We start from the raw sequence: 25,169 nt of genomic DNA, 5'->3' as shown, positions 1-25,169 counted from the left end.
CAGCAAGATTGCAACACCAACTCTTTTTCCAACAATCCTCATACTGTTCTTGGATTGTGGGATTTCGTTTTCGATGTTTTGGTGCCCAATACTGAATCAGAACTTTCTTGTAGTTAGGAGATGATTTGTCTACATCAACGTTTGACTCTGCCACTCCTAGCCATATTGGATATTCAGGATCTGCGGGTCTCACAAGAACAAGATCCTCTTTTCTTACATCAATTTGAGGCCTAAAGGCCTCTTGTGGCCTTGCACTTTGAGGACCAACATAGTGATCATTCAATTCTTCATATCCTTGAAACTCATCTTTGTCTTCCTCTATCTCTTGCATTCGATGACTCCCTATAGTCTTTGGCCAAAATGTTGTATATTCACCAATGTGTTTATTGGTTGGTTGTTCAAGCTCATTGATTATGTTTTGCCAATAAGTGATAACAGGCTCCATATATTTTGTGGAGTCATGGTCCTTTCCCTTTAATAGAGAACATCTTTTCCAAAAGTCAAGATATGATTTAATCCCTTGAATAACAAGCGGACTATCTCTCACATAGTCTGCTATAGGCACCACATCTGGACAGCCTGTTGGTAATTTTGGTTTTCCCTGGTCATATTTTTTCCACAACTCAATTCCTGACTCCTTTGGCATCCAATCGGGTGATTTGGGATGAATTTTGTACTGCATTACTGGGACTTCACCTTGCATATAGAAACGAAATTGAAGTGGCTTAGAGTGTCCGACTAGAGCATCTTGTCCGTCACACATGTACCCTTGCACAAAGGATTTAAAGTCGGGAACTTGTGTCATCAAAAATGGTGCTGGAGCTGAGCTTTCACATTTTTGAAAATGTTCCATCAGATGTGGAAAAGTGAATGTCATTCCTGTTCGCAATCTTTCTGAGAACCTACTAAACATTGCATCTATGTCCTCATGTGTATGACCCACCATTAAGAATCCCAAATGCACGGTTTTGAAAACTCCTTTTGCTACTAACAAGGATAAGTATGCAAACAAATATTGATTTTTATTCTCTCCTGCACAATTATCTAGCTGTAGCAAAAGATTCTCAAGAAATTTTTGAAATACAGGAGTGGATATGGTATCCACAACACATTGAGAGGAAGTTGATTGTATGTGTACAATCTCTTCATTACTTCCTTGGATGGACAACGGTGGTGTCATTGTTGATGCATTCCTCTCATGCTCTTGCTTCATTTTGTTTTGGAGGTCTAGAGCTCTCCTTGAGTTCAATGCATTGAATAACGTTACATTGTTGCGTGGCATACCGTCATGGCATAAATCTCCTAGTCCATGGTTTTCTGTTCTTTCCAGATTCTGTAAGCATAATGCAAGGGAACCAATTGTAGCATTGGGATCTGAAGGCCATAGACCATTAAGTGAGAAGTGACCATACATTCCATGACCATGTCCATGTGTTATCATACCGGTTAATGATACTTGCAATTGATATGCATTTGCATAATCTTTTGAGTTCACACGCAACCTAGGTATTGTTGTCTTTTTTTGATCCATTTTATCATGTATAATGCATAAATACTTATCCTTTTGCAATTGGGAGAACTTACGCCAGGTGTAGTACACATTCCTACAACTTTGTTGTTGCAACATGTGAATTCGACGTTCATCCTTCAAACGTGCAATCATCTCGTCATCCTTTGTTGACTCTAGTTGAAACTTTATCCGACTACACACAACACATTTGGAGAACTCACTTGTTTTTGACAATGTCACATTAGCAAACTCTGTATTCCAAATCCTATTGAATGTCGTGCTAAACATTGGCTTGAGACTCATACTGTCAAGTGTTTTATTGACATCATGTAAAATGTCTACTTGCTTGTACGTGTTTGGTATTGCAAGCAAATTCTCCCTAGTACCATCTTCCATGGTTCTACTCTTATGTGGCATTCTCTCCGAGTTTTCATCAACAAAAGAGCGCATCAATTCCCTTCCCATTTCTGTATGGTCTCTTCCTTTTCTCATGACACCATCATTACCATGCACTGAGCGTTTAACCCCATTCTCAAAATGTTCACGGTAACGATAAAATGAAGTTTTTGGAATGCCATGAATTTTGTACCAAGCTCTACTGCAAACCTCAGTGCCATTAAAAGAAAACACATAGCATGTCTTTGTAGTTGTTTTGTTCTCACGCCATGCAGTCAACATTGTATCATACACATAGTTTGATCTATTTTGCAAACTCTGTCCCCAAAATTCATTGCGCATAGCCATGACCTTATCTCGATTGGCATATTGACAACACCTTTTGGAACAACAATCTATGGTTGAAACAAGCTGGACAGATGCTAGAGATGCTTGATTGGATCTCTTAGAAGCTTTCACTGACATTTTTGGCTTCCTATTTACAAAGCAATATTTCCGCTTTTTTGAAATAGGCTCTACCAAATAAGCTGATTCAATGCATGTGTCATGTAACGCATGCATAGCATGTAGATCCTCATAGCATAACAATTCTTTTCCATCCATAGTTGTCACTCTCTTGATAGGCCAACAAACTAGATTAATGCTGCATACACTAGCTTCTGCAGAAATAGTAGCCTCATCTGCATAGGATGTTTCGATACCAATACCAATGTTATCTTCACCTAGCTCACCAAAGTTTACAAAGTCAAACGGACACACATACATGACAACCCCTTCGGCTACTACATGTGTTTTGCTTTCATCCCAAAGTTGAACCCTCTTATCCTTCCAAACCTCTCTGTAGCTCATTCCATTACATTGTGCATCCAATGCTCCTTCTGTTTTGTTAGCCTCATGCATAGAAGCCCCTTTGTACTACATCTCATTTATATGTTGCAACAACCCACTACTCCATTTCACAATACTATGAAAAGCATCTCCCACTGTCAATGCATCCATTGTTGGAAAAGGGATGAGTACTTTCTTTTCAAAACACAAATCAACTGACACCGATACATTGCCTTCCCCAATAAGCATGCCAGAACAATATGCACTTGGATTTATTTCAAATACAGTCCCAATGGCAACCTTTTGTGTCGCTACAAACATGCACACTCTATCACCATGATTGAAATTAGCCATACCTGCAAGAAGATTTTCAAGAATAATTGTTAAACAAACCGCTTGCAGAGTATATTGATTTACGTAGCATAAAGCATAACAAGTATGTATGTGGGTGTTTCATGACAAGCACCCTGTGGCCTTAAGGTCATAGGGTTCCCTCTATGCTACTAAGAATCTCTTTGTGCTCTATGCTCTATCGTCTATGCTCTATGATCTATATTGACTTCCTATGGCCCCTAGACCACAAGGCACCCTCATTGTTTCCAAAAAACCCTCATTGTTTTGCTATGGCCCCAGGGCCATAGCTCTCTATACCGGTATAAAGCATATTTGCTCTATATTAGCTCCCTAAGGCCTGAAGGCCATAGGGTTGTCCTCAAGATCACCTCATGGAGTTTCATGTCAAGTATATATACATCCTATGGCACCCCATGACCCTAGGGCCATAAGATCTCCAAACGGAACATACGGCAATCTATGGCCCTTGAGCTTATACATTGCAACCCCATGACCCTAGGGCCATAGGATTGGCATATCAAACATACGGCAATGTATGGCCCTTGAGCTTATACATTGCAACCCCATGACCCTAGGGCTATAGGATTTCCAATGGAACATAAGGCAACGTATGGCCCTTGAGCTTATACATTGACACCCTATGGCCCTAGGGCCACAAGACTTCAAAACATACAAGAAGACAACCTATGGCCCTAAGGCCAAGGGTGTGAGCATTGACACCCTATGGCCCTAGGGCCACAAGACTTCAAAACATACAAAAAGACAACCTATGGCCAAGATGTCAAAGGTGGCCAAGATATCAATGCAGCCCCATGGCCCTAGGGCCATAGGATCTCTATATGGAACATGCGGCCTTGAGCTTATACATTGCCACCCTATGGCCCTAGGGCCACAAGATCTCACAACATACAATAAGAGAACCTAAGGTCCCCAAGCTCAAGGGTGCGGGTGTAAGGGTGGCCAAGATATCAATGCAGCCCCATGGCCCTAGGGCCATAGGATCTCTATATGGGACATGTGGCACCCTATGGACCTTGAGCTTATACATTGCCACCCCATTACCCTAGGGCCATAGGATTTCCAAATGGAACATGGGTAATGTATGGCCCTTGAGCTTATACATTGCCACCCCATTACCCAAGGGCCATAGGATTTCCGAATGGAACATAGGCAATGTATGGCCATTGAGCTTATACATTTCCACCCCATGGCCCTAGGGCCGTAGGATCTCCATATGGGACATGTGGCATGCTATGGCCCTTGAGCTTACATATTGCCACCCCATGACCCTAGGGCCATAGGATCTCCAGCTAGAAAGTAGGGCAACGTATGGCTCTTGAGCTTATACATTGTCGTGGACCTAGGGCCATAGGATCTCCAACTGGAACATAAGGCTATGTATTGGAGCTTATCCATTGTTGCCCCTAAACCCTAGGGCCATAGGATTTCCAAATGGAATATAGGGCAACTTATGGCTCTTGAGCTTATACATTGCCACCCTATGGCCCTAGGTCCACAAGCTTTCACATTGCCACCGTAGGGCCACAAGGATCTCACAAGATAGAAGAAGAAAACCCTAGGACATAGGATTTTCACGCTTTGATCCTTGACCTCTAACATTGTCGTCCTATGGTGTGAGCCTAGGGGTGGCTGAGGTATCTTCATAATAATTTCGGCCATTCAAGGGATATCCGCAAGTGGCATAAATTTAAAAAATAATTTTAAAAAAAATTACGCTACGACAAACTTTGTCATAATGGTTTTTCAAATACACTTATTGATATCGGACAAAAAAATAGCGCACAATTTTTGGGATAATTTTTTTAAAATTTAGCTATTTTTAGTGTATTTTTTACTATGCAGATTTTGATTCCGAAGTCAAATTTTGCTTCATGGGTGTCGTTCCACTCGTACTACAAAGATATGGACATTGACAAAGCCTAGCACCAACTTTTTTTTTTTCCATACTCTTTTTTTTTTTTAATTTTTATAAAGCTCTTTCAATTTCGGAGCCGACGAGCTATGTCTCATTTTTGAACAAAGCCTAGAACTCTAGTAATCTTGACTACAAACCCGTGAGAACAGCCCCTACATTCAAAATTTGAAATTTGAATTTCTAACCTAACCTAACTAACCTTATCTCTCTCTTTCTCTCTCTACCACAAATTTTTTCGCACTGTCGCTCTCTTTCTCTCTCTGGTTTCTTGCTCCAAACCTACACAGAAACCTGCACAGAGCTTGTCTTTCTCTGTCTCTCTCTCCCTCTCTCCCTACGCATACAGTTCTACGCCATCGTTGCTACGCGCACACAGATCTACGCGAAGCCATTGCCACAACCTTCAACAGAAGGACTGTTGTCGCGACCTCCCAAACACACATTTGTTACCATCATCGTCGCGGCCTCAACACACCTAAGTGACTGCTTGCTACTGCTGCAGCCGGTTTTCATCAAACACAGATTTACTCAGAGGTAACATGTAGAAACCCTAATCTTTTTGCTTAATTCGGTTTTAAGTGTTCTTAATCTAATTACGTTTTAGCTAAGTTGTGAATCACCTCTCTCTAAAACAATAAACAAAAATCATTAATTACCTCTCTCTAAAACTGTAAAACTGTAGACTGTAGAACTATAAAACAGAAAAATCTCTAATTAGAGATCTAAAACTATAATACAGAATACTCTAATTAGAGACCTAAAAATATAAAACAAAAGACACTAATTAGGGACCTAAATTTGTAAAACGAAAAACTCTTATTAGGGACTTAAATCTGTAAAACAAAAAACTCCTCATAAGTGACCTAATACTGTAAAATTGTAAAACTCTAACTGCAAAAATCTCTAATTACAAAAACAATTATAAACCTGCAAATACAAAAGACAATAACTACACAAAATGTTGAAACTATGGATACCTGTAATTGGGTTGTGGGGAGTTGGGCACACGTTGTAAGAGGATGAGTAGAGCGCGTTGTTGTATGAGGATGGATAAGGGTTCAATTGCAAGAGGATGGGAAAAAAAAAGAGGCAAAAAGGTGGGAAAGAAAGTGTACACTATATGTGTTTGTAAGATATGGTGTAATATAGTTTCTTTAAATTCATTTGTAGTCACTAATATAAAACTAGACATCAAATCTTTAGAAGGGTAGATAGGGTGTGCCTACATAGGGTTTCACCTCATACTAAAGAGTAACATATGGCCCTAAGGCACCCAATCAACATAAGGCCATAGGGTGGTCTCACATCGTACTACAGGGTGACCAATGTCCCATCTGGCCATAGGGTGCCAATGTACAATCTCAAGGGTCATAGAGTTCCCTATGTTCCTATTGAAGATCCTATGGCCATAGGGCCATAGGATCTCCAAAACGTATATATGGCACTATGGCCATAGGATCACATGGTTCTCTATGTCCAATCTAGAGACCTTGTGGCCCAAGGGCCTTAGGGTGGCAATGTACAATCTCAAGGGCCATAGGGTTCCCTATGTTCCTTTTGGATATAGGGTGGCACTAGGGCCATAGAATCTCCAAAAGCAACATAAAGAACCCAGGGCCATAGGATCAAAGGGTGACCTATTGGAGACCTTGTGGCCCAAGGGCTATAGTGTGGGAATGTACAATCTCAAGGGCCATAGGCTTCCCTATGTTCCTTTTGGAGATCCTATGGTCCTCGAGCCATAGGATCTCCAAAATGAACATATGGCCCTATGGACATAGGATCACAGGGTTCCCTATGTTCCTTTTGGAGATCCTATGGTCCTCGGGCCATAGGATCTCCAAAATGAACATATGGCCCTATGGACGTAGGATCACAGGCTTCCGTATGTTCCTTTTGGAGATCCTATGGTCCTCGGGCCATAGGATCTCCAAAAAGAACATATGGCCCTACGGACATAGGATCACAGGGTTCCCTATGTTCCTTTTGGAGATCCTATGGTCCTCAGGCCATAGGATCTCCAAAATGAACATATGGCCCTACGGACATAGGATCACAGGGTGCCCTATGTTCCTTTTGGAGATCCTATGGTCCTCGGGCCATAGAATCTACAAAATGAACATATGGCCCTACCGACATAGGATCCCATCAAGAGACACAATGGCCCAAGGGCCATAGGATGGCAATGTACAATCTCAAGGTCCATATGGTTCCATATGTTCCTTTTGAAGATCCTATGGCCCTAGCGCCATAGAATCTCCAAAAGGAACATAAGGAACCTATGGCCATAGGATCAAAAGGTGCCCTATGTTCCATATTGAGACCTTGCGGCCCAAGGGGCATAGGGTGTATTTGTACAATCTCAAGGGCCATAGGGTTCCATATGTTTTTTTTGGAGATCCTATGGCCCTATATCCATAGGATCACAGGGTGCCCTATGTCCCATCTAGAGACCTTGTGGCCCAAGGGCCATAGGGTGACAATCTACAATCTGAAGGGCCATAGAATTCCCTATGTTCCCTAGGGTCACAAGGTGCCCTACGTTCCATCCGAAGACCCTATGGCCCAAGTGCCATAGGGTGGCAATGTACAATCGAAAGGGCCATATGATTCCCTATGTTCCTTTTGGAGATCCTATGGCCCTAGAGCCCTAGGTGCATGGGGCTGCCATGGTGCCCGTTAATATGCACCATGGTGTACCCTATGTACGTAGGCCACCCTTGGGACCTTGGATGCCCTCTGTCTCATCTAAAGACCTTGTGGTCCAAGGGCCATAGGGTGACAATCTACAATCTCAAGGGCCATAGGATTCCCTATGTTCCCTAGGGTCACAAGGTGCCCTAATTTCCATTTGAAACAATGAGGGCACCTTGTGGCCTTCGGGCCATAGGATCTCTATGTAGAGCATAGAGCAAAGAGCATAGAGAGCTTCTTACTACCATAGAGGGAACCCTATGGCCTTCAGGCCACAGGGTGTCAATATAGAGATAACAGAGGTACTTACTAGCACAAAGGGGACCCTATGGCCTTCAGCCGACAAGGTCTCCTCAATATAAAGAAAATAGTATTTTTTACTGGCATAGAGAGCACCCTATGGACTTGGGTCCATAGGTTTCTTTAAAACATACAGGGCACCTTGTGTCCTTAGGGTCATAAGATGTGTAGAGCATAGAGAGGTTCTTACTAGAATACAGGGGACTCTATGGCCTGAAGGCCACAGGCTCCCAATATGGAGCATAGATCGGTTCTTACTAGCATAGAGAGACCAAATAGTGCTTTATACATGGGGCCATAAGGTGTCAAAACAATGAGGGTTTTTTCAAAACAATGAGGGCACCTTGTGGCCTTGGGGCCATAGGATGTCAATATAGAGCATAGAGCATAGTGCATAGAGAGCTTCTTACTACCATAGAGGGAACCCTATGGCTTTAAGGCCACAGGGTGTCAATATAGAGATAACAGAGGTTCTTACTAGCATAGAGGGGACCCTATGGCCTTCAGCCCATGAGGTCTCCTCAATATAGAGAAAATAGTGTTTTGTACTAGCATAGAGAGCACCCTATGGACCTGGGTCCATAGGTTGCCAAAAAACTGTCATGAATGGTTTCTTTAAAACATACAGGGCACCTTGTGCCCTTAGGGTCATAAGATGTGTAGAGCATAGAGAGGTTCTTACTAGAATACAGGGAACTCTATGGCCTGAAGGCCACAGGGTCCCAATATGGAGCATAGATCAGTTCTTGCTAGCATAGAGAGACCAAATAGTGCTTTATACCTGGGAGCATAATGTGCCAAAACAATGAGGGTTTTTACAAAACTATGAGGGCACCTTGTGGCCTTGGGGCCATAGGATGTCAATATAGAGCATAGAGCATAGAGCATAGAGAGCTTCTTATTGTCATAGAGGGAACCCTATGGCCTTCACGCCACAGGGTGTCAACGTAGAGAAAACAAAGGTTCTTACTAGCATAGAGGGGACCCTATGGCCTTCAGCCCACAAGGTCTTCTCAATGGCATAGAGAGAATCATATGACCCTGGGTCCATAGGTTGCCAAAAAACCCTCATGAAGGGTTTCTTTAAAACATATAGGATGTGTAGAACATAGAGAGTTACTTACTAGCATAGGGGGGAACCTATGGCCTTCAGTCCATAGGGTGCCAATATAGAGCATAGATCGGTTCTTACTAACATAGAGAGACCAAATAGTGCTTTATACATGTGGCCGTAGGGTTCCAAAACAACAATGAGGGTTTTTTCAAAACAATGAGGGCACCTTGTGGCCTTGGGGCCATAGGATGTCAATATAGAGCATAGATCATAGAGCATAGAGAGCTTCTTACTAGCATACAAGGAACCCTATGGCCTTTAGGCCACAGGGTGTCAACGTAGAGAAAATAGAGGTTCTCACTAGCATAGAGGGGAACCTATGGCCTTCAGCCCACAAAGTCTCCTCAATATAGAGCAAATAGTGTTTTTACTAGCATAGAGAGCACCCTATGGCCGTGGGTCCATAGGTTGCCAAAAAACCATCATGAAGGGTTTCTTAAAAACATAGAGGGCACCTTGTGCCCTTGGGGTCATAGTATGTGTAGAGCATAGAGAGGTTCTTACTAACATACAGGGGACCCTATGGCCTTCAGGCCAAAGGGTGCCAATATAGAGAATAGATCGGTTCTTACTAGCACAGAGCGGACCCTATGGCCTTCAGGCCAAAGGGTGCCAATATAGAACAAAGATCAGTTCTTATTAGCATAGAGAGACCAAATAATGCTTTATACCTGGGGCCATAGGGTACCAAAACAATGAGGGTTGTTCAATGGCATAGATAAACACCCTATGGCCCTGGGTCCATAGGTTGCCAAAAAACCCTCCTGAAGGGTTTCTTCAAAACATAGAGGGCAACTTGTTTCCTTGGGATCATCGGATGTGTAGAGCATAGAGAGGTTCTTACTAGCATACAGGGGACCCTATGGCCTTCAGGCCATAGGATGCCAATATAGAGCATAGATGGTTCTTACTAGCAAAGATCGGACCCTATGGCCTTCAGGCCAAAGGGTGCCAATATAGAGCATGGAGCGGCTCTTACTAGAATATAGGGGACCATATGGCTTTCAAGTCACATACTGCCAATATAGAGAAAATAGTGTTTTTACTAGCATATAGAACATCCTGACCTAGGGGTATTGGTTGTCAAAAATCCATCATAGAAGGGTTCCTATGGCCTTCAGCCCACAAGGTCTTCTCAATATAGAGCGAATAGTATTTTTCATTGGCATACAGAGCACCCTTGGGGCCCTTGAGGCCAACCCTATGGCCTTCAAGCCTTAGGGAGCTAATATAGAGCATGGTGCTTTCTATCGGCATAGAGAGCTATGGCCCTAGGGCCATAGCAAAACAATGAGGTGTTTTTGGAAATGATGAGGGCACCTTGTGGTCTTGGGTCCATAGGAATTCAATATAGATCATAGAGCATAGACGATAGATCATAGAGCACAAAGAGATTCTTAGTAGCATAGAGGGAACCCTATGACCTTCAGGCCACAGGGTGCCATTATAGAGTAAACAGAGGTTCTTACTAGCATAGAGGGGACCCTATGGACTTCATCCCACAAGGTCTCCTCAATATAGAGCAAATAGTGGTTTTTACTTGCATGGAGAGCACCATATGGCCCTGGGGTCATAGGTTACCCGAAAACCCTCATGAAGCGTTTCTTTAAAACATTGTGGCCACCTTGTGGCCTTGGGGCCATAGGATGCCAATGTAGAGCATAGAGAGGTTCTTACTAGCATGCAGGGGACCCTATGGCCTTCAGGCCACATGATGCCATATGGTGTTGGTGTAGAGGCTCTAAAGGGGTATTTAGGCCATTCAAGGAATACTTCTTTGAGGGTCCTCTAATGTCATAAGGGAACATGTGATCACACTACCATAGAGTGGCCTAGGTACACTTGTAGAACCATTTTGTTGGCATCCTTTGGACGTAGGACCACATGGTTTAACATAGAGGTGACTCTATGGCCCTAGGTCCATATGGATGTAATAATATCCATCTTGTCTAAATACATGTCATTCTTTTTATAGAAAATGTCTCAGAAGAGAAAGTCAAAGTCAGTTGATGCAACAGGCTCAACACCAAGTTCTTGGTATCTAGATTTTCACTTACCAAATGGTGGAAGTGATGAGAAAGTCCACTTGTTCTTTCAAGATAAAGAGCAATTGCCCTTCAAGGACTGTGGTATTGTCAAGGACATAAAGAAAGATTGTTCAGATTTTGAAATGTCTCCATGCCTTGGAGTAAAACTACTCAATGGTGACTCCTACTTGTTGGAGCCTCTGGCATTTGCTCAAAAATTGATGAAGGTTGATTATGAAGGAGTGACAATGACAAAAGCAGGGTGGGTGGAGCTTCAAGACAACACTCCAAGTGAGAACTTTATAGACTTATATATTGAGGGCTTTAAGAAAGTCAATCAATATTTAGGTAAATTGAGCAGCACAAAGAAGAATAAGAAGCGAAAGAATGAAGACACAGGTACAATAAATCAATCTAAGACGCTCAAGGAGAGTCAGACTCCCTCACTTGGAGAAAATAGTGGAAATGTGGCGAAAGAAAATCTTTCAGTTATACCCTTACAGACTCAAGAAGCAGGAGATTCTAGTGGACTTGCAACCCTAACAGTTGGAACCCCCTCAGTGGCAGTGGTTGTGGACTCAGCATCCTTAGCTGTGTTGGACTCTATTATACAGCCCAAAGAAAAAGATCTTGATAAAGAAGTTGCCAAAACTTCTAAGAGTGGGCTAGATGGATACGTCGGAATTGACCACTATTTTAAATTTGGTGTACAATTTACCCAATTGATCCCAGTTGAGCAATGCAACCTTGCACCAGATGGCTATAGATGCAGACCATTGTCAGATGTATATGTGAAATATCTCTTGAAGCAATTTGCAGGGCATTCTAGGCCAGTCTCCAGTGCAGCAGACTTGATGCCGTATAACCCAATTACAAAAATGCCTTTACAAACAGCTGAAGTGCATGGAGACAAGCTATCAACATACCACTACTGGATTCTAGCTGGTCAGCATTCCATCATAGCGGCTAGAGCTTTTTTGCGTAACAACAGCACTAAGTATGCTTTGAGAAAAGAGTTCTACAAGTTTAGAACTGCAAGGATAGTGGTAGACGCTCCAAAAGAGGTTGCTGTTCGAATTTCCAGAATGGAGAACATGGAGAGAATAACAGCAATGAAACACCAGCCTTATGTGGAGGTCTTGAAGCATGGCCGTAGTCAATGGCTTGCATATTCTAAACCAACAAAACCCAAGGCAGGTGTTCCTGTCGGTCATCCGAGTCGAGCAGGTTGGGATGTAAGTTCCACTTCCCTATGCTTGTTTTTGTTACAAATATGTCTTGAAATAAAGTTAATTTTCTTTTCTTTATTTTGAAGGCCTTTGTAAATGTGGCGAACATCGTGTTCAACCATAAATCATTTGCCAACAAAGAAGCACACATGGTCATGTACGATGATGAAATCTATGATCAGTGGATACACATCTTGGAGAAGCATCAGACATCAACTGCTCGTGGGCGACAGCCAAGCATAACAACCTTTAGATGCCTAAATGGTTTAGAAGATAATGATGTCCAGCTACTACAACAAGAGCTGGCAGATGAGAAGATCTGCTTAGTGAAGCAACCAGGTCAAGCGGGCATGCTCGACCTCACTGCACGTGCAACGGTCTTAAAGAAGACCAGGGTTTTTGAGCCTCAAATGTTGATTGCATTTAAAGAGATAGATCCATCAGCAATAGCAGTTACTTCATGGGATCAATGTAAGTCTCATTATAACATTACAGATGAGATTCACAAATCTCTCTTCACGAGTTGTACGCAATGGCTAAATCTCCTACTACAAAAAGGAAAGGAGAAAGAGCCAATTCCTGAGATCACTAGGGGATATGTGCAGTGGATCATTGCACAAAAGAATGGGACTTCTAGTTTGGAATTCATTTTACCATGGACAATCAAGTGTGTTGGAAAGAATCTGGAAGGCATTGAGTTTCTCTGCAGTGAGAATAGCTCTAAAATTCGTGTTGGTGTTTGCATCATAGACACAACACACAAAAGTCTTACATCTAGTGGTTGGAGTGCTGCCCAATTTGGTAAAGTAATTGATGGAGTATGTGGGGTAGCACATCAACCATCAGAGTTTTTAATTGCCGGCTTAGTCAAGTATCAGCATGCTGCTTCCCTAGAGAAGGCAATTTCTGAAAAAAGCTAAATGGTATGAAATGCACGTTCTACCTTTGAGCTCCTTAATGGGATCAGAGACCATCCAAACATGTGCTCTTCGCGAAGTAATTTTCGGGGTTCGGGCATTTTTCAGTCAAGGAGAGCAGTACACCAACTACTCTAGTGTTAAAGAGTCATTGTTGGAGCCAATGCATACTCTCTGCATCAATGACAACGAGTATGATGCTGTGACCACGGCCAAATCCTTTTTTGTACGTCGTGCAATCAAATGCATCTGTCTCAAAGAAGATGATCAAGTGATAGACATCTTCTCATTAGGCTATGGGACTAAAGAGGCACTACAACAACAGAGAAAGGTGATATCAGTTGCATGTAGTAGTGATCAAATGACGCAATTGGAATCTCTTTGCCATTCCATAGTGGAAGAAGACCTTGATCTTAGAAGGTGGGAAGGTGTGGATAACACAGAGAAAGTCAATGCCAAGGATTCAGAGGAAGAAGAAATTGAAGAACCATTGGATGCAAGTGCTGAGGCCATTCTAGAAATTCTACAGGAAACAGGTTAAGCTAGCTACCCATGATATTAGATTACTGATATTTAGATTATTATTGTTGTCATTTTATTTTATTTGTACCATCTCAAATCTACCCATGATGTTAAAAACATTGATGTTTGGCTCGTTATTTTTCTCAATTTATTTTCTTTGAAAAAATGTGAACTTGTGAGTTTGAGTTTTTTCACGATAAATGAATTAGACTTAAGTGTATGATATTATATGGACATGTTTTGGTAAATAGAATTCTACATTTATATATGGTCATAAGATATATATTATGTAATACTTTAAAGTTAATTGATCATATGAGGTTTGGGAAGAATACACTATGACTTGAGGATCATAGAGTTCTTTGTAGACTTGAGGATCATAGAGTTCTTTGTAGACAAGACACCCTATGGCCCTAGGGCCATAGAATCCCCCAAAAGAAAATGGGATACCCTAAAACCTTACAGATGTAGGGTGATTACACTGAGTCTCTAAAAGGGCACATAAGCATCTGGGTTACTCTATAGCCTTAGGCCCATAGGGTGTCAACATAGAATCCCCCAAAAGAATTTGTCTACCCTACAATCTTACGGATATAGGGTGATTATATAGAGTCTTTAAAAGGGTACATAAGCATTTGGGCTAGTCTACAGCCTTAAGGCCATAGGGTGTCAACACAGCTCTCCTACAATCTTATGTATATAGAGAGATTACATAAAGTCTCCAAACGGGCACATGAGTATTTGGGATATTCTAGAAGGAAACATAAGTTATCCAAGAGAATTTGGGATACCCTAAGGCTTTAGGGCCATAAGGTGGTGACATAGAATCTCCACAGGGGCACTTAAATCACCCCATGGATACAAATCACCTAGCTCTTATGGACACATCTTATAAAACATCACATGACACCCTATAACCTTTAGACCATAGGTTGGTTATTATAGGTCACCTAAAGACTCTTTAAGTGTTTCAAGAACATTTTTTTTTGGCCTTATATCTTGTGTCCATATCTAGGTGTCTATTGAGAATGAAATAAGCTAGAAAAAACTAAAAAGTATTTAGTCCTCAAAATTCCAAAATGAGAGTTTGAACAATTGATGTATAATCATTTTTTGTTGGGTGTAAGTCCTTCTATTGTGAATTGATGGTGTAAGCGTTTGAAATAATCATCTTTGTATTGCAACTAACTAGATTAAACATATTCGCTTTGAAATAATTATCTTTGTATTGAAACTAACTAGATTAAACATATATTCAATATTTTTTGTAAATGCCAATTGATTGCTTAGATAGTAAACATCGAGTATAAATGGTTATTAAAGAATTTGTCCTTTGGATTATGTGAATATTTATTTCTTTGATTGTAACAAGATTTTATTCAAAGATATAAAGTGCGAGTATTTTGTTCCAAACTATGATTTTGTTTCTCTTCTAGATGATGCAGAGAATTGGAATTTATATCTTGAAATTTTTTTCAATAGAGGGAAGCTAGGACTAGTAGAATTTTTTAGCTTGTCATGTAGCAATCGGAACATTGTATCAAGGTTTATTGCAAAGAAATGATTGTATAATGTATAACCATTGTTTAAGTTTGTGAATTAGAAGTAGAAGGCAATGCAAGTTCCAAAACATGTGCAATGCCATAAGGAGAATCCAACACAAATACTTTTGCCCCTCAGGATTTGTAAATCAAAGTGCATGGTGAGCCGGACCTTCCATCCACCAACAGATCAATGCATTTGTGAATTACAGTACTTGCAAATTTGATTTAAATGTTTGAATGTTATGATGATATTTGAAGGCAAAGACCCCTTCAACTGTGTGGCAAAGCAACAAATGTATGATGTATGATAATGATTCAATTTTGTATATCGTGTTGCATATTTATCGCAGTATTAACTTACACATTTTGCTAGCATAGAGGACACCCTATGGCCCTAGGACCATAGAATGCCATCATATCCCATGTACAATTTCTCTTTTACCATAGAGGACATGTTATGGATCTAGGGTCATAAGACGCCAACATAGTGCATAAATGGCTTCTTATAAGTATACACGTAAACATAGTGCATAGAGGGAATTTTACTAGCATAAAGACCGCCCTATGGCCTTGGGACCATAGAGTGCCAACATAGAGCATAGAGGGCTTTTTATTAGAATCTTGTTGCCCTTGGGACACCATAGTGCCATAAAGTGGTTTTTGTATATATAGTAGAGAATTCTCACACACATGATACCTTGGTCACTATCTAGCCCTTGGACCATATGATAGTAGCATAGAGAACACCCTATAGCCCTAGAATTTCCTTCTATCCCTAGCGCCATACACTGCCAACATATAGTATACATGGTTTCTTCATAGAGCAAACCTTTTAGCCCTACACTATAGAGTGTAAACCTAGACCTATAATGTATCATACTAGCATAGAAGGCACCCTATGACCCTGAGGCCAAAGAGTACCAATTTAGGGCATAAAGGGTCTTTTCCTAAGTTGAAGGGCACCTTGTGGGCCTAGGCAGCACCCTATGGCCCCAGGGCCATAGGGTGTCAACATAGTCAAATGGGGTGTAAACTTAGAGCATAGAGGGTTTCTTACTATCATGGAGGACACCCTATGTCCTTGGTGCCATAGGGTGCAAACATATAGCATGGAGGGTTTCTTGCTAGCATAGAGAGCACCCTATGGCCTTGGGGCCATATGATTCCAACAAAGAGCATAAACGGTTTTTTGATAGCATAGAGGATAGCTTATTTCCCTGGGGCCATATGATACAAAAATAAAAGAGTCTTAAGAAGGGTACCTAGGCCACTAAATCACCATGGGGCCATAAGGTGGTCTTTATGGGGAATGCTCCTAAAGGATTCCTTGGCTATCCTATGGCCTTTGGCTACCAACATAGAGTTTAGATGGTTTCTTACTAACATAGAGCTCACCTTGTGGCCTACGGTCTTTAGATTCTAATATAGAGCTCCAATGGTTTCATACTAGGCGTAAGGGGCACCCGATGGCCTTGGGGCCATAGAGTGTCAATGTAGAGCGTAGAGGTTTCCTTTCTAACATAGAGGGCACCATGTGGCCTAAGAGCCATTTGATACACCCTATGGCCCGAGGGTTGTAGGTTGCCAATGTAGACAAGGTTTCTTAGTAGCATTATAAAGGGTACCTTGTGGCCCTCAAGTCTCCATAGGGTGCCAACATAGAGCGTAGAAGGTTTTTCTTACTAGCATAGAGGACATCCTATGGCCTTGGGGCCATTGGGTTTCAATATTGAGCATAGAGGATTTCATACTAGCATAGAGGCTACCTTGTGGCCCTAGGTCCATAGGGTGCAAACATAGAGAATAGAGGATTTCTTACTATCATACAGGGTACCTTGTGCCCCTAGGTCCATAGGGTGCAAACATAGAGCATAGAGGATTTGTTACTAGCACAGAGGGCACCCTATGGCCCAAAGGCCATAGAGTGACAACATGTAGCATAAAGGGTTTCTTACTAGCATAAGAGGAAGACCTTGTGGCCCTCGGTCGGTGCCAACATAAAGCATATATGGTTTCTTACTAGTGCTCATAGAGGGCATCTTGTGGCCCTATGACAACCCATGGCCTTAGAGCCGTAGGGTGACACATAAATAAAGTACCATATGGCTTTGAATCCATATATCTATTTATATGTTGAGACCTCCCAACAATCCTAACCCTATGGCCTTGAGGCCATAACGAGACATATTTTGGATTATCTTAAAGTCATAGAGATATCTACAAAGAGAACAGTATGGCCTGAAGGCCATAAGAAACTTAGTCAAGGAAATCATCCAATGCAAGAAGATCATGGAAATAGAAAATGAGACTTCTGCTCTAGAGCTTAAAGGCATAAATGTTTCTCCAAGTATACTTCTAGGGCCACCATCATGGACAAAGAACTAATGTAGCTAGATAAAGATTAGGAATCTCTAGACAATAAGGAGCATAAAAATAAATTCATTGTAGATGTGTTGTCAGTTAGTAAATTTGCTATTTGCGATTAGTTTTTCTAAGCGTGTGACAAAAAAGAGTTATCAAAATGTAGATACTTTGGAATCTAAAATTTGGTGTTCTTTAAACTTGCAGTCCTTCAACAAGATATTGCGGCTGACAAAGTTTTACTCGAGATTGTTGGTATAGAGGATGCTAATGCCATTGACCCTACTGAGAAATATTCTATCAATCTCCATGTCAACGAAAGAGTTTCTGACGAAGATGACAAGAATCTACAAGTCCTTGAAGGTCAACTGCTACAACTATTGGAGATAAATTTAAAGAGTAATCCAATGGAAGAAGACAGTGAAAGTTCCAGAACATGTGCAAGGGAAGAAGAAGAATCTAATGAAAATATTCTAGTAGCCCAAGAGTTGGGAATTGGATTGCATGACACCACAATGGAAGTAGAAGGTTTGTTTTTTTCTTTTTTTTTCTGAAAAGCTCTTTCAATTTCAGAGTATTAACTTACACATTTTGCTAGCATAGAGGACACCCTATGGCCCTAGGACCATAGCATGGCATCATATCCCATGTACAATTTCGCTTTTACCATAGAGGACATCTTATGGATCTAAGGTCATAAGACGCCAACATAGTGCATAAATGGCTTCTTATAAGTATACACGTAAACATAGTGAATAGAGGGAATTTTACTAGCATAAAGATCACCCTATGGCCTTGGGGCCATAAGGTGCCAACATAGAGCATAGAGAGCTTTTTATTAGCACCTTGTTACCCTTAGGACACACATGATACCTTGGTCACTAACTGGCCCTTGGACCATATGATAGTAGCATAGAGGACACCCTATAGCCCTAGGGTTTCCTTCTATCCCTAGGGCCATACACTGCCAACATATAGTATACATGGTTTCTTCATAGAGAAAACCTTTTAGCCCTACGCAATAGAGTGGAAACCTGGACCATATAATGTATCCTACTAGCATAGAGGGAACCCTATGACCCTGAGGCCAAAGAGTACCAATTTAGGGCATAAAGGGTCTCTTCCTAGGTTGAAGGGCACCTTTGGCGCTAGGGAGAACCCTATGGCCCCAGGGCCATAGGGTGTCAACATAGTCAAATGGGGTGTAAAATTAGAGCATAGAGGGTTTCTTACTATCATGGAGGACACCCTGTGTCCTTGGTGCCATAGGGTGCAAGCATATAGCATGGAGGGTTTCTTGATAGCATAGAGAGCACCCTATGGACTTGGGGCCATATGATTCCAACAAAGAGCATAAACGGTTTTTTGATAGCATAGAGGATAGCTTATTTCCCTGGGGCCATATGATACAAAAATAAAAGAGTCTTAAGAAGGGCACCTAGGCCACTAAATCACCATGGGGCCATAAGGTGGTCTTTGTGGGGAATGCTCCTAAAGGGTTCCTTGGCTATCCTATGGCCTTTGGCTACCAACATAGAGTTTAGATGGTTTCTTACTAACATAGAGCTCACCTTGTGGCCTACGGTCTTTAGATGCTAATATAGAGTTTCAATGGTTTCATACTAGGCGTAAAGGGCACCCTATGGCCTTGGGGCCATAGAGTGACAATGTAGAGCGCAGAGGTTTCCTTTCTAGCATAGAGGGCACCATGTGGCCTAGGAGCCATTTGATGCACCCTATGGCCCGAGGGCCGTAGGTTGCCAATGTAGACCGTAGAGGTTTTCTTTCTAGCATAGAGGGAACCTTGTGGCCTAGGGGCTATTTGGTGCTCCCCTAGAGCATACAAGGTTTCTTAGTAGCATTATAAAGGGTACCTTGTGGCCCTCAAGTCTCCATAGGGTGCCAACATAGAGAGTAGAGGGTTTTTCTTACTAGCATAGAGGACATCCTTGTTATAGGATTGATATTTAATTATCTATTGCAGGGGACATGTGGCAAAAACATCAGCAGATAATGGACTATGCAGAAGGATATTACATTTTATATATATTTGATTATTCAAGTGCTCTTTTATGAGCTTTGGCCATTTATGACCGGTCGGCCAGTTTGTAACCAATTTGTCCATTCAAGAAATCTATATAACAAATACGTGCAAGAGGGAAATGGTCACTCTTGCACGGGGGGAGATTGCACCCAATGCTTGTGTCTTCTTCTCTTCTCTCCTCCCTCCTCTCTCACCGTGCTCGCGTAGCACTCCGCTCTAGGAGGTGCGCCTGCACGTGTTCTTTCGCTCTCTCCCGCTCTCTATCTCTCTCTGTTCGTATTATGGATTTGTGCGAGTCGACAGGGCAGCCAGGCTTCCGGCTGTAGCAGTGGTATCAGAGCATAGATCATCGCTCCTGGTGAGATGTGGATGTAGCAACAAAGGCTTCTATGCCACACGGAGCTAAGTTGTGCTTTCCATGATTCTTGTCAATTTTTAATTTTATTTATTTATTTGTTTTTACTAAGAGAACTCTCTTGTTACTGGAAAAATCTTGATGCATGTATCAAGTGATTCGTGCGTGCCTATTTCCTTGAGTACGTGTTCATATTTCAAATTAGTAGGCTCAACAAATCTCTTGTTTAAGAAGATGTCGAGGAGTACATGTACAAGAAATAGCTATGAATTAATTTGCATGTTTTGGATGTATCTATAATAGATGAAAGAAGAAACTAGAGAATTGTTCGAGGAGATTGATTTTTAAGATTTGCGGAAAATGAAAATCGAAAACAAAAAAAAAAAACCTTCAGTGCTTTTGAATGACACCACGCTACCCATTATAAAGGGAAACGGATGCCAAAGATTAATGTGCTCACCTGTGAACCACCATGAATCTCTCCCCTTGACCAATTACCTTGTCCACATTCTCTCTAGCAAAAGCCGCCCATCATTCCCAAGGACTTGCGCTTTTTCTCACTCCCTAGGCTTGTGATATCTCCGCCTCTTAAGCCGGCAAAAGATTACCACTATGCAGTAGTAGCAAGGTGGGCATAGGTAATAGAAGGGAGCAATTTGGGCAAAACTGGAATCGTCAATAGCTTGCATCACCATCAATAGCCAGAGTGTAGAGCTCACGATGAGCTAGCTCCGCCCCACATTCAACCGGAATGGTTGCGGCTAGCTGGACCCGACCCGTCACCCTTTAGATGACCACAACCGCCACAGAATTGCATGCATATGCCACTATCCAGCTGCTGGTGCATGCAGCTCACCAGCCACAATAGCTTGTGCCGCTTAACAGCCAGTGCATGCTGTTCAGAGCCGTCAAAGACTATAACTATGAGTACCTACAGCTAGTCTTGCGCTTGACTATTGTAACCACCCATTGATTATTGTGCACCACGATCTGGAATGGATTCCCCTGCTCTACCCTTTGCATGCACCAACTAACGATCTCAAATGCTTCGCAAAGTCCAGCCAACAACCTCACACCGTCGCAGCAATAAGGAACAGTACATGGGCGCATGGCGGCTCTCGCACAACGCTCATTATCCCTCTCAACTTTTTCACCGATCGCCACTCACCCACTCCACTCATGGCGCCAACTTTTTATTAGCGGTCTTGAGTGATGACAGCCGCAATCAAATCATTGGTTTGTGGCATCCCTTGCTAACCAATAGTTCACCACACACACGTAACGGCTCACGATCTCTCTCCGAGACTCTCCCTCCTCATGTAGTGGTCGTCGTCGCTCTTCTAAACCACTCATGCAATGGTTGTGTCACCAAGAACAATGCCTGACGTCTACAAAGACAGCTCCTTGTTCACTGCCTACCACACCTACAGTTTTAGGTGGGCTACATGCAGCCTCTGCCGCTGTGCCAAAAAAGCAATTATCAATGGTTTTTTTTCTCTCTGCCCACCAGCTGCTTATCGTATAAGTCCATAGCCAGTAGTATTAGCCACCAAAAAAAAAAAAAAGACGGCAATGCTCAGCTCCAGATGCAGCGCCGTCACTTTCATCTCTCTCTCTCTCTCTCTCTCTCTCTCTCTCTCTCTCTCTCTCTCTCTCTCTCTCTCTCTCTCTCTCTCTACTGAGAACCCATCAAAGATAACCTTTTTTGTCTCTCTCTCCTCAGCCGCCTGCTTCCTTGATCATCACCTTCGGTCTCATGCAGAACACGAGCCACCGCACACAGTTTCACTCTCTCCATCTCTCTCTCTCTCTCTCTCTCTCTCTCTCTCTCTCTCTCTCTCTCTCTCTCTCTCTCTCTCTCTCTCTCTCTCTCTCTCTCTCTCTCTCTCTCACTTTCATCTCTCTCTCTTTATCTCTTTCTCTCGCGCTGACTGCAGTTCAATTGTCTCATCATCAACCACCCCCCCTCTCGTCGTCATTGGCAGCCATCACTGACGCCCGCAACCGACTAATGGTTTGCTTTCGCATGCAACTGGTGTTGCTCACACCATGCATAACCTGCAGCAGACCTGGGACACACAGCGCATCTGGTGATGATGATCATGTACGGATACATCTCTCATCCATGAGCAGGCCGCCATGCACTCAACTCTCTCTGTATCCCATGCAGACTCCCGGCACCAAGTGTCTGCCGGCTCTGCATGAGGAATCATCATGCTTCGTAATCAAATCTGCAGCTTCCTTCACACTTCGGGGGTGCTTCCAGCGAGACGATTGACTCCTGTAATCAGGAGGACTGGGTTGTCGACGGGTTGGATGCCCCCAGCACGCTTTTCTTGGCATCAATTTTCGTTGAGGTGGTTACAACGACCTCATTAGTCATCGCAACATTTTTGTAATTATATTTTGTGATATTTTGGGTGTGCCATAGACACATCTATCTTCGCTAAAAAGGTCACCTGATTGGCATCTCATGTTTAAATTGGGAAGTCTTCTTAGTATCCAAGTTGACTCGTCGATACAGGCATTGGACTTCCTTATCATTTTGTTGTCATGCTCTTCTGTATGTTGAGCACTTGCCGCATCCAAACCTAAGAAATCATAATACTGAGAATCGTGTGATTTCAAGGGACAGTCAAGACACTGCAGATGCTTGCAAATCTTTTACCATGCACAATTATGTTTTGGGAGGTGACTGTTTCTCTTTAAATGGTTTTGTGAGCAGTCACAACATCATGCAGAGTTTACCTTCACCCTTGCGATGCAGCAGTATTTGGTCTTCGTACTTACCCTTTGTTACAATTGTCTATGGACAGGCCAGTGCTTCTCAAAAGGAGATTCCGCCCCTTTATGTCTTGACTCGGGTGTTCTACCAAGTTCAATCTGCTGTTTCAATTCAACTGTGGTATTGTTCCTACTCTCTCTACCTTCCCGCTCCTAGTACGGCTACTTACAGAAGCAGACATCGATGACGCTCTTCAACAACTTTTGCCATACTTCTTTTGACAATGGCTGCGGCCTAGCACCCTCTGGCATTAATGACGATGATGATGTTGATTTTTGGCTTTTAGGTTTCGTTTCACAATTTACTTCATTCTATTTTTGTACCAAGACATTGTATTCGATCCATAAGATGTGTCTGCATTAATTGGTCCCATAGGAACATGGTCAAGACTGGTTGTGTAGGGAGGTTCGCTTATACACACTTCTTTAAAATGGCTAGGTCGCTCCTCCCTCATACACTCACATCCATGTTCTTTCTCTTTCCACGCATGCTGAGAATTCAAAATAGAGGACCAATTTGAATGATACTTTGCTGTATCTGTGGATAATACAATAAATTATATATATTAGTTGAGCTACCAAATCACGGACTACTCATTAGTTGAATAATATTTCGTACTCCACACAAAGTGTCAACAATTTTCAATTGTTTACATCTGATGATACTCATAAAATACATTAATAAATATTAATTTTTCACTCATGGACATTTTAGTCTATAGTTAATGTTCCATTCTCCTGTCATCTATAGCTCATGATAGTAGATGATGGTCTAACCATGAAGAATAATGATAAATTTTCTATTAGATGCTAGTTACTTTTTAAGGGTACATTATATGGTAGATAATCAAATTTTCCTTTGATCTTGGACCTTTAACCTTAGCCTTCCCGGTGACCTGGGTGCTAGAAGCCCAACATCTGATCCTAGTATGAGGATTTCTCACAGTAAGCACCACATGTCTTTCATACATTGGGTAGGTAGGATTACTGATGCATAAGATTTTACAAATGAGACCACTATTCTACACTTGGACTAGCTTAACTTGAAAAAAATAATGATAATAAATACTATTCTACTATTCTAACTGGAACCACCTGTCGTAACTGGAGACTTCTAGGAATTACTTTTGCGTCGGTATTTATTGGACCAATACTATCTGTCCTTTGGTCTTTACATGATATACAAGATGTACCCTCGTGATATTATGACTAAACACTAGTCAATGCCTTTTACACAATAAATAAAATAAGAATTAAGAGGACTGCTTCATTTATTCCAACAAAACAATCGACAATATATCAATTTCATCTCACTTTCTAACTGATCCAAGGCTAATCATAGTAGATGTTTGTAAGTAATCAGTATAATTTTGACTCTTACATTGAGCTATACACTCAAATCGAATCTGGTTCGTACATTTTTTCTTCATGGCTCTACTTTATCTATGCTATTAAGTTAGAACTGCGAATTTTTTTTTCTTTCTGCTCAGTTGTATCACATTTGTCTCAGTTGTATACTAATCCCCTTTGTAGTTGTCATTGCAAGTTTATGACTAATTATTAATCCCACACTAACACATTTTGGCTCTATTAGCTATAATTTGGTGTAAGTTCGCTAGTTGCAGCACTTGTACCCATTCCTCTTTTCGTATTTCATTTCTATGCATTGTACAATGTTCTAACTTGAATATTCAAGCACTGATAAGGTCATCACTTCTAATTATATTGGAAAGAATTTTTATTGAGATGATTTTTCTATAAGCTATGCAACTACTCGTGTGACCTAAGGTGCTCTGAGATACTAAACAACAGTTTGTAAGTACCCTCCTACTCAAACATTTTCCAAATTGGTCTCACACATGTGATAAATGTTATATTTTTATGCCTAGCCTAGTCCATTGGTCACGGACACATAGATTCGCCGATTTAGGCAGTGTGTAGATACTCCTCTGGGTGCAGATTCGCCGATTTAGGCAGCCAACAACAAATAACAGATTCACATTTTTAAAACAATACCAAATGCAGATTCGCCGATTTAGGCAGCACATTCACAAACTTCACATTTATTATTTTTTTATCCAATGCAGATCCGCCGATTTAGGCAGCATTAGTGCAGATTCGCCGATTTAGGCAGCACACTTTATTGGTGTAGACTCGCCGGATGAGGCAACACCAATCACAAAATCATGCTGCAGTGGCTGGCCACCACTGCAACTGGTATGATTTTGTTACCCGGGTATAGAAAATGAAAGAT

General features: G+C 41.8%; 1 protein-coding gene across 1 annotated transcript in view; it reads left to right on the top strand.

Moving 5' to 3' along the window:
- Positions 1-22,530, top strand: part of LOC147459064 (uncharacterized) — a 53,615-nt gene extending 31,085 nt beyond the window's left edge. Inside the window, exon 5 of the mRNA XM_086511535.1 lies at positions 22,369-22,530. Coding sequence (XP_086367661.1) covers positions 22,369-22,530 — 162 coding nt within the window. The remainder of the gene's footprint in view (positions 1-22,368) is intronic.
- Positions 22,531-25,169: the final 2,639 nt, after the last annotated feature.

The sequence above is a fragment of the Adiantum capillus-veneris genome, chromosome 4, assembly GCF_014529385.1.
Source record: "Adiantum capillus-veneris isolate H3 chromosome 4, ASM1452938v2, whole genome shotgun sequence".
NCBI lineage: Eukaryota > Viridiplantae > Streptophyta > Polypodiopsida > Polypodiales > Pteridaceae > Adiantum > Adiantum capillus-veneris.
This window is presented reverse-complemented; position numbering and strand designations above follow the sequence as displayed.